The sequence below is a fragment of the Suricata suricatta genome, chromosome 9 (genome assembly GCF_006229205.1).
Source record: "Suricata suricatta isolate VVHF042 chromosome 9, meerkat_22Aug2017_6uvM2_HiC, whole genome shotgun sequence".
NCBI classification, from domain to species: Eukaryota; Metazoa; Chordata; class Mammalia; order Carnivora; family Herpestidae; genus Suricata; species Suricata suricatta.
Window position 1 is genome coordinate 13,645,989 of NC_043708.1, and position 14,057 is coordinate 13,660,045.

The 14,057-nt window shown below is 47.4% G+C and overlaps 1 protein-coding gene across 6 annotated transcripts in view; it reads left to right on the plus strand.

The window, feature by feature from the left end:
• The window catches only part of FOXN3 (forkhead box N3), a 389,030-nt gene that overhangs the window by 352,708 nt on the left and 22,265 nt on the right, over positions 1–14,057 (plus strand). For 4 of the 6 annotated variants that reach the window (XM_029951013.1, XM_029951015.1, XM_029951014.1 and 1 more), the window contains one exon: positions 13,220–13,285. The exons of 1 other annotated variant lie outside the window; for it this stretch is intronic. In XM_029951013.1, the coding sequence (XP_029806873.1) occupies positions 13,220–13,285 (66 nt within the window). The remainder of the gene's footprint in view (positions 1–13,219; positions 13,286–14,057) is intronic. One more of the 6 variants, XM_029951016.1, reaches the window with a different exon arrangement.

The following is a 14,057-nucleotide window of genomic DNA, read 5'->3' on the forward strand; positions in this document are numbered from 1 at the left end:
CTCTCGCCCTCCGCGCCTGCGCCTGCTTTGCCTCCACGGTGCACTCGCTCAGTATTCTTGTGCACCAGATGTTTCAACCACTTAGGCTCTGCAGCTAGAAAGTAAGGAGCTCAGTTTTTTTTTAATCAAGCACATCTCCCTGGAGAGGGGGATCCTTCAGAATAGACTCCTTACAACCATAATGCCCGTTTCCAGGTCACAGCCATTCCCAGGAACTGTTCCGGAGACTTCTGCGGGGATTGTCTCCAGAACAGGTTTCCCATTCACCCACGAGAAGATCAACTTGTTGGGATATGGTTAGACTACATTTTAAACCCAAGTTGATTCCTAACCTCCTTACCTACGGATGCTTTGATCACAGGGCTCGACCACCCCTGGAAATAGTTGGTGCCTCCTTCAGGATTGGGGCAGGCAGGAATCTCTTGCAGGAGCGCCATGTTGTGCTTAAATTCTGTTGGGTGGAAAGCTTAATCCTTTCATGTTCATGATACCTTTATTTCTAGCCTTACTACTAAATGCGTGTGTGTGTAGAACTGACTCTAAAAGGAATTGCCCATTAACAGTTTAATGATATTTTTTGTTCTCAACGAGGGATGTCTTTTTCTCTTTGTAAAAAACCAACTATACTATTCAGTGGAAACAATTACTAAGCGTTATGTTATTATACCCACTTACTCTGCAGCCCCTAAAAGGTTCAGGGCATCCCAGGAGCCAGGCTGAAACAGACATTAGGGGAAGTTACCCTGTAGGATAAAGGGAAAACAAGCACTCTGTTGGTGCTTTTTTTTAATTTTTCAGTTGACATATTTCATAGTGTAGGTTGTTTCTGAATAAATGTCTTTCAGAGAACTACACAAAGGTTAAAAAAAAATAACAAGCACCAGATTTGCTTTAATCTTTTTTTTCCTAATGTATTTGGGGGTGGGGTGGGGTGGAGAGGATTAGACCTGAAAGCATAAAAGACTGCTAAGCACTAAAACCGAGGCCCGGATGGAGCTCTGTGGCCGGTAATCCTAAGAATCAGCAGCCCCGGTTCACTCTGGAAAAAGAACCAGAGCGACTGGCAACACTCCGCATCATTCCTTATCCAGACCGCGCCCCGGCTGCCCAAGAGCGATGGGGGTCCATAGTGTGGCACGGATGGACCGAAGCAGGAGTGCGGATCTCCTGGTCTGCAAGGGACATTCCTTCTGCCGCCTTTATGTCTGAAGCTCAGGTCTCTAGGGGAGAAAGAGATGGCTTTCTGGGACCCACTTGTCAGCAGAAGCTAGATTGTGTCCCTGGGTGATTGGAGAGAGAGAGAGAGAGAGAGAGAGAGAGAGAGTGTGTGTGTGTAGGGGAGGGGGCCTGGTTGTGTCTGTATTTCCTTCTGTTCTCTTGATAAGATGCCCTCAGCAGGATTTAGGTAACTATGTTTCAGTAGTAAATTCGTCTTTCATTTGGGCACAGGGTGGCCAGCGAGGCGTTTGCTATGTGAGGGCTAAAGCCCTGCGGAAGCCCCTGCGTCGCTAGTGCACCCCTGATCCGCGTCCTGCTCTGGGGGCCCTCTGGACGGTGCTGGGAAAATCTGTACAAGGTGATGTGAGCTTTTGGCCGTTGGCTTCATTGTACTGTGTCACCCAGTACTGTGGGCGGTGCTGGGCCTCGGTGGTTAGACTGGCCTCTCCCCAGAGATCAGCTGTAGCAAAGTAGGGGAATTCTGCCTTACGTACTTGAACTCACGTCCCTGCGATGCAGGTGCAGAGAGAGGGTCAAGGTGGGAAACAACACATTCCTCCGAACGGCCTTCCCTCCATACCTCGTCTGGTGGCAAATGTCTCCTTCCTGCACTCTGGTTCTAGGCTCTGGAATGTCCTCTCCAGGGATGCTGTAACTGGTTACTTAATGGGCTGTAACCAGTTGAATTATTTTTTTATTTGTTCTCCTACTGCCGTCCATATCCTCTGACTGCAGATGGGTTCTTAGAAGACCCTCTGACTGGTCGTGAAGTAGGAAAGGGAAGTGCCAGGCATCACTCCTGGATGGAGAGCCTAACCATTGCCCACACCTTAGCATCTCACTGCTGTGGGGCTTACCTGTGGGGTGGCGGTCTTCTCCCCTTCCAGGCATTTGAGAAGGAGCTCTCCAATATGGAAATCGATTTCAGCTTAGGAAGAACTTTTTCAATGAAGAGATCAGGTCAGGTGAACCCGTGTTTATGGCCTAGTCACACACAGACGTAGCACATTGCATGGGGCGGTGTGCCATTCAAGATGGTAGATGTTTGTGTAGAAGGCACGGGGTGAGGTTTAGTTCCGACGTATCTGATGACAGTCCCCTACCAGAACGGGGGACATCAGTGCTTCTGTGGGCCCTTTTGAAATTCTCGTGAGTCACGGAATACATACATTCCCTCGTGTTCAGAGCTCCGCCCTCCGGTTTGTTGCTTGGGCGTCAGGGACGTGGACAACGCAAGCCGGGTAGACAGTGGATGTGTGCCGTGGAGTTCTGAGGTCAGGGTTGTGAGTGGTCGCTGCAGTCACTAACACACCTGCCAGTGACACTCTGAGCTGGAAACTCTGCTCCGGGACAGAGAGGCTTGGCGCGTCCACCCAGTCGGAGGCAGAGCTCCTCGAGGGTGCCACGCAAATGGAAATACTCAGTTGCCAGCACCAGTAAGATTGCCCGGCCTGGTGGCCCCACCAGACCCACAGGAGCCGTGGGAGAGTTTGTGCTGTGGTCGCCTGCAGCCCTTGGTACCCTCACTAGAGGAGGAAGTGGCTCCAGGGTGGGGCCTGGGCAAGAACAGATTTTCCTGTCAGTGGGGAGAAGCGGTGGTGGAGAAAGATGAGCTAATCACCGTGCGGAGAGAGGAAGAAGTGACTAAAGACAGAAGTCCTGGTGGTCCCCCAACACTTCTCGCCAGTCGTGTGCCCTGTCCTCTGGGTATCTGATTGCCCCACTGGCTTTCGGTTCCCCCGTCTTGGGGATCTCTGGGCCTGGTCCTGTCGCTGGCTTCTTCTCTGACATCCTTCCTCTGACATATCACTGTGGCCGGGCCCTTCAAGCCTCACGAGAGCCCGCATCCCGGTCCCAGCTTGGTGATGAGCTTTGACTCTATCGCCGGCTGAAGAAGCCGGGACCAAGCAGGAGGCTTTCACAGCCAAAGCAAGTCCAGAGTCTAGACAGCTTCAGCATTCATTCCCTGTCCTTCTCCCTCCCTGTGTCGGAATCCCCTTTCTAAAGCCCCCAGCTGCCTCCTCTGCTCGTGGCTACCAGTTACAGCCTCTCCAGGGAGGCAAAAATCAGAGAAGGCAGTAAGTGGATTTCCAGCTGAATGAGGTGCAAAGGGAAAGCCACTTCCAAGGAATATACAGTTTCTCATTCCACCTGCAAGAAGTTTAAAAAAAAATTTTTTAACCCGTCACAGACAGGCAGTTCTAGCACAGTTACCAAACCAGACAGAGCCAAACCAGAATTCCTCGCCTCTAAAAAAAAAAAAAATGGTTGTGACTCATAGGACGGAAGTCATAACCTGTTCTGAGCCTCCTGTCACCTTTACCCTAGTCTTCAAGTTCTAGAATTTCAGACCCTTTGTATGGTCACCCTGAACCCATGTGGTTCCTTTCCATTTGCTTGCAGACAGCTGCTGGAAAAATTTCCACACACTGGTCAAAGACATGAAAGAGGTAAACGTTGATCGTCAGGGAAATTCTGAGCGTTGGATAAAAGAGGTGTTGGAGCGACAGTGTCCTGGCTGGGAGGAACAGGGTGGACCCTCTTGTGCCCTGGGAAAGGGCTCGAGGTCTTATGTTCATTGGAAGCACACATTTGGAAAGATAGGCACAAATGCAGATCTCTCAGAAAAACCGAAGCGAAGGGACAGTAGAATCAAGAGACCCAGCAGACATCAAAGTCAAAGCATTTCTTTTGCCAGGAGAAAAAACAAGTGGGAAGCATCTGATGAGAATGTTGGTGAGCTTTCTTCTACTTTTCAAGAGGAAAAGTAGCCATGACTCAGAGTTCGTGGCCCTCGGAAGGTCCCCAGCTCAGCCCCCCTGACACATTAGAGATGGGGCGTCTGAGACCTGGAGAGACAAGAACCTGGTCCTCTGACTCCCTGAGCTCCATACTTAGCAACCAAAACCTTCCCCTTAAATCTCCTTCCACACGAAATGGAATTTAGGGGCAATGCATGGGCACTTTACACAAGTTAGGGAGCTGACTTGGATAAATGTGTTCCGAGTTTGCGGAGTTGATGGCAGTGCTCTTCCTCATGGCTGCCGCTTCTCACTGTTAGAGTTCACCAGTCACTGCTTTGAGGCTGAGAAAGAATCACAAGATGCGTGAATGGGAGCCTCGTAATACTAAAATTCACATATCCGTCCTTCATCGCCCACCCCTCATCTTGATTTGGATTCCCTTTTGTTGAGAAAACTACTCTTAGGTTCGACTTGCCTAATAGTTGGTTTTAACTTGCCTCATTTCTTCAGAGTAGCAAGAGTCTGGGTTTTTTTTTTTTTTTTCTTGGACTCCATTTTTTGGAAAAGGGCCACTCTTGGTGTTCTCTAGCTCAGAGTCCCATCGTAACGATGATTTTGAAGGTCACCACTGACTCTGTGGTGTCCCTTTCTCCCGTCTGGCTGTGCAAACCCTTCAGATGTGAATACCATCTTACCTTCAGCCAACAGGGAAGTGAAAGAAATACTAGTGGTAAATGACCTTGGTAGATCTGAAAGCACTCCCCTGTGCTGCTCCCTACGAAATCAGAGGCTGCTGTTAGAGACATCTAGATGAGTCAGAACAGTGGCCGAAGAGTACCACTCCCTATCTCTCTCTGGCTTCAAAGCCACAAACGTAGATGTCCTCTCTCTTAACCTATGCTTAGGGACTTTGCGTAAACGTTGTGGGGGGTGGGGGCAAAAAGGAGACAATGGAGTGGATTGCGTATCTGTTTATTTTTGATGTATACTGTTTGTGATCATTTGACTCAAAGGCATGATTTTCTTGACCACCATGCTTGTTCATATAGCTCAGCAGTTTATCAGCCTCAGTACTGTCTACATTTGGGACGGACTGGATAATTCTTTGTTGTCGGGGTGGGGGATGTGCTCTCACATCCACAGAGCAGCATCCCTGAGCTCCAGCCCCGAGGTGCCAGTTATACCCCCCCCCATAACGATAAAAAATGTCTCCAGACAGGGCGCCTGGGTGGCTCAGTGGGTTAAGTCTCCAACTTCTGCTCAGGTCATGATCTTGCGTCCGGTGAGTTCAAGCCCTGAAGCAGGCTCTGTGCTGACAGCTCAGAGCCTGGAGCCTGCTTTGGATTCTCTCTCTGTCCCTCCCCCACCCACTCTCTGTCTCTGTCTCTCTGTCTCTCTCTCAAAAATAAATAAACATTAAAAAAAATTTTTTAATGTTGTCTCCAGACACTGCCATATGCCCTTGGGTGGAAGGAGTACAAAATGGTCCCTGATTGAAATCACTTCTTTAGTATATAAAGTGTGCGTAAATGAAATCATGCGTATCCAGAATTCACCTGGAAATGTATACCTTAATTGGGGTTTTTGTTTACTTGCTTGCTTGTTTATTGTTTTCGTCTATTTCTTATCTCCTGGCCCTAAAAGTTCTCCCAAGTATATTTTTTGTCTCCATTTTCATGGGTTAACTAACTACTTTCAGAAGTGTTACTCATGCAGCATTGCAGAAAGTGGAAAAAGATATTTCAAAGCAAAGAGACCTGGCAATGTTAGAGACGGTAACAGATTTCTGGGGAGCACTTGGCATGGACTCATTCTGGATGGCATTCATACACCCTTGATTTGCTGTTACTAAAGGTCCTTTACCTTTCTTACACATCAGCATCCTCTGGTGAACTTTTGCAAAAGTCAGTGCTATCTGAGGTGAGGCCTGACATTTGCTTCCTGGAGTTTCCAGGGGATTCCATTGCACATGAAGAGGTTTATGCCCTGGGGTGCATGGCTGCCTCAGTAGAGCATACGACTCTTGATCTCGGAGTGTTGAGTTCAAGTCCCACATCAGGCGGGCCTCGGGCTCACTTAAAAATTCATTAATTAATGAATGATTTTTTTTTATGTGCTAACTTTCTTAAAAAAGAAAAGAGGGGTGCCTGAGTGGTTCATGTGGTGAAGCGTCCAACTCTTGGTTTCAGCTCAGGTCATGATCTGGTGGTTTTGGGGTTCAAAGTCCACACTGGGCTCCACGGTGACAGCATGGAGCCTGCCTGGGATTCTCTCTCTCTCCCCTCCTCTCTCTTCTCTCTGATGCTCCCCTGCTCAAGCTCTCTCTCTTTCTCTCAAAATTAAATAAATAAACTTTATTTTAAAAAAGGGGGGGGGCTTAGGCTCTGGAATCAGCAGCAGCAGCCTCAGACAGCTGTTGGGTAAGCCATCTGTTCTCTAGTTCAACAACTATTTGTCCAGCACCCCTGTGTTCCAGGCACTGTTCCAGGCACTGGGAATATAGGCAGGTGAGGGGGAGTCCCATAGCAGGGCTCTCCAACTAATGGAAAACGCGAGAGGGTAGGAGCACCGTGGCGCGTGCATTTGATTGAATGAGCATCATGTCCTTGCATCCCATAATTTCTGTCTACATGGGTGTCATCTGTTGTTCATTGTAGGGTTTTTTTTATGCTTCTTGAATCTTTTTTTTATTCAGTATCGTAAAGACCTTTCATCATCCTGTAAAACATTTCAGCGTATGAGGAGGAGCAGGGGGGAAATAACGCATTAGACCCCATGGACAATTAAAGGATTTCTAAGAGACTTGCTGGTTGTAATTCTCAGGCTTTCCACATGGACGATGCTTCCTTATCATTTTGTGAGCTCAGTCAGCTCAGTGATGCCGAGGACCAGACTCAAATTTTTGCAGCAGTTCTGTGGCCGTGACAATTGAACCAGGGTCTGTCATATTCTTAATTAGTTAAAATAGGTGGTCCTTGCAGTCACTTCATGAGCCCGGAGCCCAGGGGAAGGAGAATGAATGCAGACAGAAGCCGCACTCAGAATCCACAAGATGCCTAGGCCTGACTCCATGTATTGCTCAGAGTGGACCCAGCCAACGCCCAGAATAATAGGTCATGGCCTTCCAGAAGCCATGGGGTGTCCTTCCAGCCTTACTGGGGGTGTTCACTTTCTCCAAAGGCGTTGAACAAATACGCCATTTGGTAGGTGCTTCTTGGAGTCCATAGTGCTGGCAGCCACAAGCCAGAAAGGGGAGAGCAAGTCAGGGGACTTTATACTACTTTATACTTTATACTACTACCACCCACCAGGATTTTAAAAGAAAGAAACGCCGCCCCTGCAAAACTAAAATTGCGTGTTAGTTAGGAGCAGACTGACGACCCAGGAGTTCTCGTGCCTTGACTTCTCCCATCACTCACAGAGAAAAGGCCTCCCCCTCCCCGTGTACCAAACAAACCCATCTCCACATTTTTGGGGGAAAATGAAGTGCTGTATATATATTTTTTTTAATCTAAGAAGCAGAATCGTTGTTTCTAGAAACTCCATTACCTATTTCCGTCACTGTAGCATAATATAATTGTGTATGTACCTTCGCAAGGAGAGGATTTGAAAGCATCTTTGAGATGCGTGGCCGTTTCTCAGTTTTGTACTGCAGAGCAGAGGCAATGGAATAAGACAACCGCATTAAAGATGAAAATTGAAATGGGGTGCTGGGAACCGGTCCAAAGGAGAAGTAACATTTGTTACTGAAGCATGAGCAGAGGAGGCATTTTTTAATCTGGGCTTGAGATTGGCTCTGTTTGGAGGATGGTCATAACTTTATTAAGCATCCATGATGCCACACTTGGCATTATCCTGAATGAAGCAGGGGTAGATGATTTGGGGATTCTGTGTGAGGATGCTAAATTTGCATCCTAATTTTGGAAGACTCTCCTCACCAAAAATAAAGAGGGTAGTGCTTCTCTATTTTCCTGGACCCCTCACCCCGGTCCCCAGAGATACAACAACGTAGGGTATGCCTGCCAAGTAGATCTTCATTCCTAAAAAGAGTTCCTGACCAAAATATCTTTCTCTTTTCTTATGCTGATAAGCTGGACTGAACCACTTGGGGGAAGAAAACCTCTCTTGTAAGCCCAGGGAGACTGCTGTGTAGTCAACCCACTGCTCACCCGCCCCTCATCTAATCCTGGACCTTTTATCCTTCAGAATCAGCCGTGCCTCCAGAGCAGACCATCCCCTCCCCAAAGCAGTTGCCCAATTACCTAAAACCTTCCAGCCAAAAAACTCCAAAACAAGCAGCTGGATCAAAATATTTCCATCAGAAAGCCTCTGTGCTACCTAAAGATGTAAACCATCCCTTGTTTCTCCAGACCACAGAGAATTGAATCTTTCAGGGAAACCCACAGTGTGCTCACAGAAAACACATTACCTAAGGTAGCAAGTGGGGGTGAGCCCCAGAGAGAGGTCGAGGCAGCGAGAGCTGTGAGCAGGAGGGGAAGGAGAGGAATGGGCCATCCTCGTCCTCTTAGGAAGGGGTCCCCGGGGAAGGAGGAGGGGCCTGTTGTGCTGAGGTCCTGTCTTCAGGGGCTCAGGATTTGTTGGGAGAAGCGGCGTGCTGGGCACATTACAGGTGTTTTGTTTGCCCTCTGGGAGTCTGCAGCCTAAAGAGAGGGGAATGTCCGTCCCAACAGTGTAGTGCGTTTTTACGCAAGAAGAAGTCACCACAGAATGGCCTCTGCTAATGGATGCTAATAAGGTTGTCAGGATGTGTTATCTAGCAAAAAGTTGAAGAACAGAATTGCAGAAAAATATTTTCCATACAAACCCATTTTTTTTTTAATTTTTTATGTCTTTTATTTATTTTTGAGACACAGAGAGAGACAGCGCGAGCAGGGCGGGTCAGAGAGAGACGGAGACACAGAATCTGAAGCAAGCTCCAGGCTCTGAGCTAGCTGTCAGCACAGAGCCCGACGCGGGGCTCGAACCCACAAACCACAAGATCATGACCTGAGCCGAAGCCGGCCGCTTAACCGACTGAGCCACCCAGGCGCCCCAACAAAACCATTTTTAAAGAATAGATGCGTGTGCACGAGTGTAAACACAGTGTATTGGTAATTCAGTGAACTTGCCTAAATGTCTGTGTTTAAATCTATAGACAGCTTCTGCACATGTGCACAAGAAAATGTGAATCTGGGGAATGGGTGTATGGGGAAGACATTTCTTTTGCAAATTAGATCCATCTTGTGTTTCTAGTTTCTTACAGAGAGCATGCACTACCTTCATGATCATTTTTAAAAGGGAAGAAAACTTAGACAATAATAATAGATGGGAACGAGCATCATAGCGTCTCTGTTGAGAGGAGAGTGGCAGGTTGTCAGCTCTGAAGCACGCCCAGGATGTCAGGCTGTGACCAACGTAAAGGCGTGTCAGCTGCTTAAGAGCAGGACTGAGACCAGCCTCTCTGGCTGCCTGGTCTTCCCACAATGCACCAGGAACCAACGTGGGTCCTTCCGGTGTGGGAGGTTATGGGAGATCTGTGCCTCACCAGCTTACTGGAGGAAAGAAAGGGTTCTGGTTGATGGTTTCCATTTGCATTTACCTGTAAAGCTGAGTATTGAACCCAGAAAGTGTTACCCTCACACATGAGACTAAAATAGAAACTGCTCAGGAGAGAAATCATTGGAACGTTGGGGTAGGCAAGAATTTCTTAGTTGGGGCACACACACAAGAAACATTTATTGTGCAAGAAATTCATAAATGGGACTTTCTAAAAATGTGAAACTTCTGCTTAATTAAAAGACACTATTAAGAAACAAAATAGGCCATGCACTGAGGAAGAAATATTTCTCACAAAGGACATCTATCCAGAGCATTGAGGGAGCTTTTTACAACTCAGTAATAAGTTAAACAACCCAATTAAGCCATGGGCACAAACTTGAACAGAATTTTCACCAAGGAAGACACACCACTGGACTTTAAGCGCATGAAGAGATGCCCAGCGTTATTTGTCATTAGGGAAATAAAAATTAAAACCTCCGTGAATGACCACCTCACAGCTACAGGAATGGGTAAATGGACAGAATGACAGTTTCAAGTGTGGAACACGGGGTGGGGGGGGGCAGCCTCTTTGGAAGAGAGTTTCTCAGTCCCCTGTAAAGTTAAACATGCCCTTGGGGCACCTGGGCGGCTCAGTTGGTGGAGCGGCATACTCTTGATTTCAGCTCAGGTCATGATCTCACAGTTTGTGGGATCCAGCTCCCTGCCCCTCCCCTGCTTATGCTCTCTGTCTCTCTCCCCAAAATAAACATTTATGAAGGGGTGGGGGAAAGCATGCACTTCCCAGCTGTTACCCAAGGGAAGTGAAAATATGCAGAAACTCATAGGGGCTTCTTTTAAAAAATCCCAAACTGGAAACAGCCGAAATGAGCATCTACAGGTGGACGGATAAGAAAAGTGTGGTTCTGTCCACACAGCAGAATCCTACTCAGTGATGGGAGTTGTAAGGAATGAGTTACTGGCACCACATCAGGGATCACAGGAAGGAAGCAAACCAGGAGTTGCCAGGGGCAGGGGTAGGTGTGACTGCAGATGCGGCACAAGGAAACTTTGGGGTGAGGGAGACCTGTGTCTCCGTGTGCTATCTATCTTGATTCTGGTGATGGTAATCCTAGTGTAAAATGCGGCAAACTATACACCGAAGGTGGCACTCCCTGTGTCCCCCTGGAGATAGGGGGGACACCGTGACGCCAGTGTGCACCCATTAAACACATGATTACATTTTCTCATGCCATTGCAGCTTCCAGGATGTCAAGAAGAGGGCACCCCATGCCTTGCCGTCCCTTCCATTCTGCCCCTGGGGCTGCATATTGGGGCTGTGCACCCGGGAATGGATCCATTCAGAATGCAGAGTAGGTCGTGGGAATTGATTATAAATAAGATCATGACAAGACAGGGTGTGACACCTCCCATACCTGCCAGGAAGCCAGCAGGAGGCCAGGGTGGCCCAGGAATCTTTACCTTTGGAGGCCTCGGGGGTGGCGTGTCGGAAGGACGCATTGGGGGGACTTGTCCTGAATTAGTCGCTGTGTTTATTTGGCGCAGATGGGGTGGGGGCCGTGGTCGCGGTGATGTTTTGTGGACCTGAGGCTCTTCCCAAGTTGCCTGTTGGGTTCCGCGAAGTTCGCATGAATGTTGATGCTCTTTTGCCTCAAGATTCTTTCTCATTTCTTCCCTGTGTCCTTCTATCTGTGGCCGTTTGTACCTTCCTCCTATGGTCGTGTGATTTTGAAGAATAAAGAACTACTTTCTTTAATTTTCTGAGAAAATGAACAGGAGACTCCTGACATTTTTTCTGTATTTCCTCTTATTCTGTCTGTCCCCATCGAACCTCCTGGTCGTTGAGGAAAAGTCTGGGTAAGAGGTGCCCAGGGAGGCCGGGAAGCCTGGGCAACAGTTGTTCTCAAAGATGGAGAAGAACCTTTGCTCTGCCAAGAAACAGGTGTGTTTTCTCGGCCCTGAAAGAGGAAGGGGCCCTTTCCAAAAAGAGGAAATGGGAGAAGACCTCAGTCCCTTCATAAAGCCTTCCAGAAGCTACGAGACCTGCTTTTTGTCCACACGCTGTGCTCTGTGGGGACACTGTGTGGGGACACGGGGCAGAGGAGCACGGGAGCCCTGGGAACCATGAGTGGGACCTTCAGTCTTTCAGTGCGACTAACATATATGTGTTTCTGAATATCAGCGGGGAGCAATGACTGTTTCAGAAATTTCACCCCAGGAGTTGCCAAATAAGTTAATTTACCTGTTCCTCATACAGTCTACTACTAAAATAAACCTTCACTCCATTATAGAGTGTAAGTAACGGGCCTCCTACAGGCGAGCTGGAAACCGGCCTGTGAAGTTCCTTCCCCCTCCCCCGTTTTTTTGAGACACTGTCTTCTAGAACCAGCGACGTCCATATTATTAATCGCTGGTGGGGCTTTATACTGGATCACGTTACTCCCTTGGAATTAATCTGCACATATGAAGTATGAAAAATGTACTTTTTTTAAACAGTAAAAAAGTCATTTCCTAGCATAATACCCAAAATAAAGTGCCATGGAGCCATTAGTAGTAAATTGAATTTTTTGGTATGTAATTTGTACAAAAACTGACAAGCGCGAGTCCCCTGTTCCCCCCCGCGCCCCCATCATTAGTCATTGGGTTTAGTGGACACAGAGGTAGTAATCTGCCAGGGCAGGCATTTCGATGTCGACTTCAATTGCACACTTCATTTATTTGGACAGGGCACAGGCGGCAGCTTCTGTCAGGCGGCATCACTGCACTATTAGCGAATTTCGCCCCAGGGCAGCTGGGACGCTGCGCTGGGGCAGATGTTCTTTTCAGCCTATTCAGTGACCATTCTTGGGAGTTGTTTACTGTTGCCATGGTGACTTTCATTTCCATAGCAGCAGCGCTGCTGTTTCTCGGAGGAAAATGAATTTAGTTATAAAGGGATAATATTTTTTCTCTGTCTCTATATAACCTGCCATCTGTCAACGGGTGGATCAGTAAGGATTCAGAAACCTATTAAGAATTATAGCAGCGAGGTGATGAGTATTCTTTTTGTCTCGTATTAAAAGCAGTCATAGATGTGGAAGCAAATACTATACCCTCAACATCATAACTTTAATGTTTTCTTTATATCTCAAGTGTGTGTGTATGTGTGTGTGTGTGTTTAATGCCTTCACCACCTCTACGACCACTGTGCGCACACACACCATCTCATAAAGTACAATTTACATTCTGCTGACAGATGGAAATGACCTGATGTCTTGTTTGTGTCTCACTAGATGCAGGTATATTTAGGGCTTTCTCTTCTCAGTGCTGTGAGCTTCCCCAGTTCATCAAAGACTCCGATAGCTAAATATCCTATTGTCACTCCACTCGCCTCCTCCTCCATGCCAGGGGGGCAAGCTGGTGGGGTGCACAGATCAGCAACTTATCAGGAACATACAGTCCAGATTATTAAATGAGCAAAATGAGGAAGGACCATGCTTTGTCTGAGAAACTTACTAACCTGCCCCTTAAATCTCATTCTAGAATACCTTTCGTCCTCTTGGATGCAAATGGGAAGAAAGTCACCTTTGGGACAGCTCATCTTGTTCCCAGATTTTTTTTTTTCTCTGTTGCTTTCATAAACTGTGACTTGCAGGGGGAAAAAACACACACAGACACCAGCCCCGTTGTAAATAATGTTATTTATTGGTTGATTTTTCCAGATCCTGACATTGATGCTGCCAGTGCCATGATGCTTTTGAATACTCCCCCTGAGATACAAGCAGGTTGTGAGTAGATATTTCTATAGCCTACAGCACCGTAGTTTGTGAACTTAACCTTCTCATTTATATACCAGGCCATAGGAAGAACTAATGCTCAAGTAGAACTTCCCTTGTAGAATCACTTTAAAACATAACCTGAATGCATGATTACATGCATACACCTACAGACATGCACCCATGCCTATGTGTGAATGAAAGCATAGGTGTGTTTCCAAGATGACAAAGTTTTAATATAATCTCAGGGCTTAAGACTTGGGGGAAGGGAAGCCGACCTTATAATGAATCCCTGCAGAGAAAACTTCCTTTCTCCTGTAGGAATAGTTCCTGTGAGTTTGTAGTTTCTGCTAGAAAAGGCTTTGTGGGACCAGCTTAACAGTTACAGAACTGAGCAGTGCCCATTTTTAGAAATGTCTTTCCCCTTTGGGACCTCATTAATAGCAGGCTACCATTTTATAGCTAGAGAGAAGAGGAAAGTCTGGCAAGGTGGGTGTGCAGGAACTTGAAGTAGCCTTGAAATGAACCATCATGGTGCCCCGCCCCCGCCCCCGCCCCCGCCGCATCATCCCCACCTGTCTTCTAGCTGTCATAGAGAAGGGCCGGGTTAATTTAGCCAAGCAGGGCTCCCATCTTCACCTGCTTTTGGCCACTGAGTAATGTCAAGCTTGAAATAGCACTGTGCCTTCCTTGAACTTCTCTTCTATTGTGTTTTCTCCCACCTCTGAGCTACACCTTTGAAAGGTCTCCTTCCCGAGTGATGAAAAATGACCTTACAGGGAGT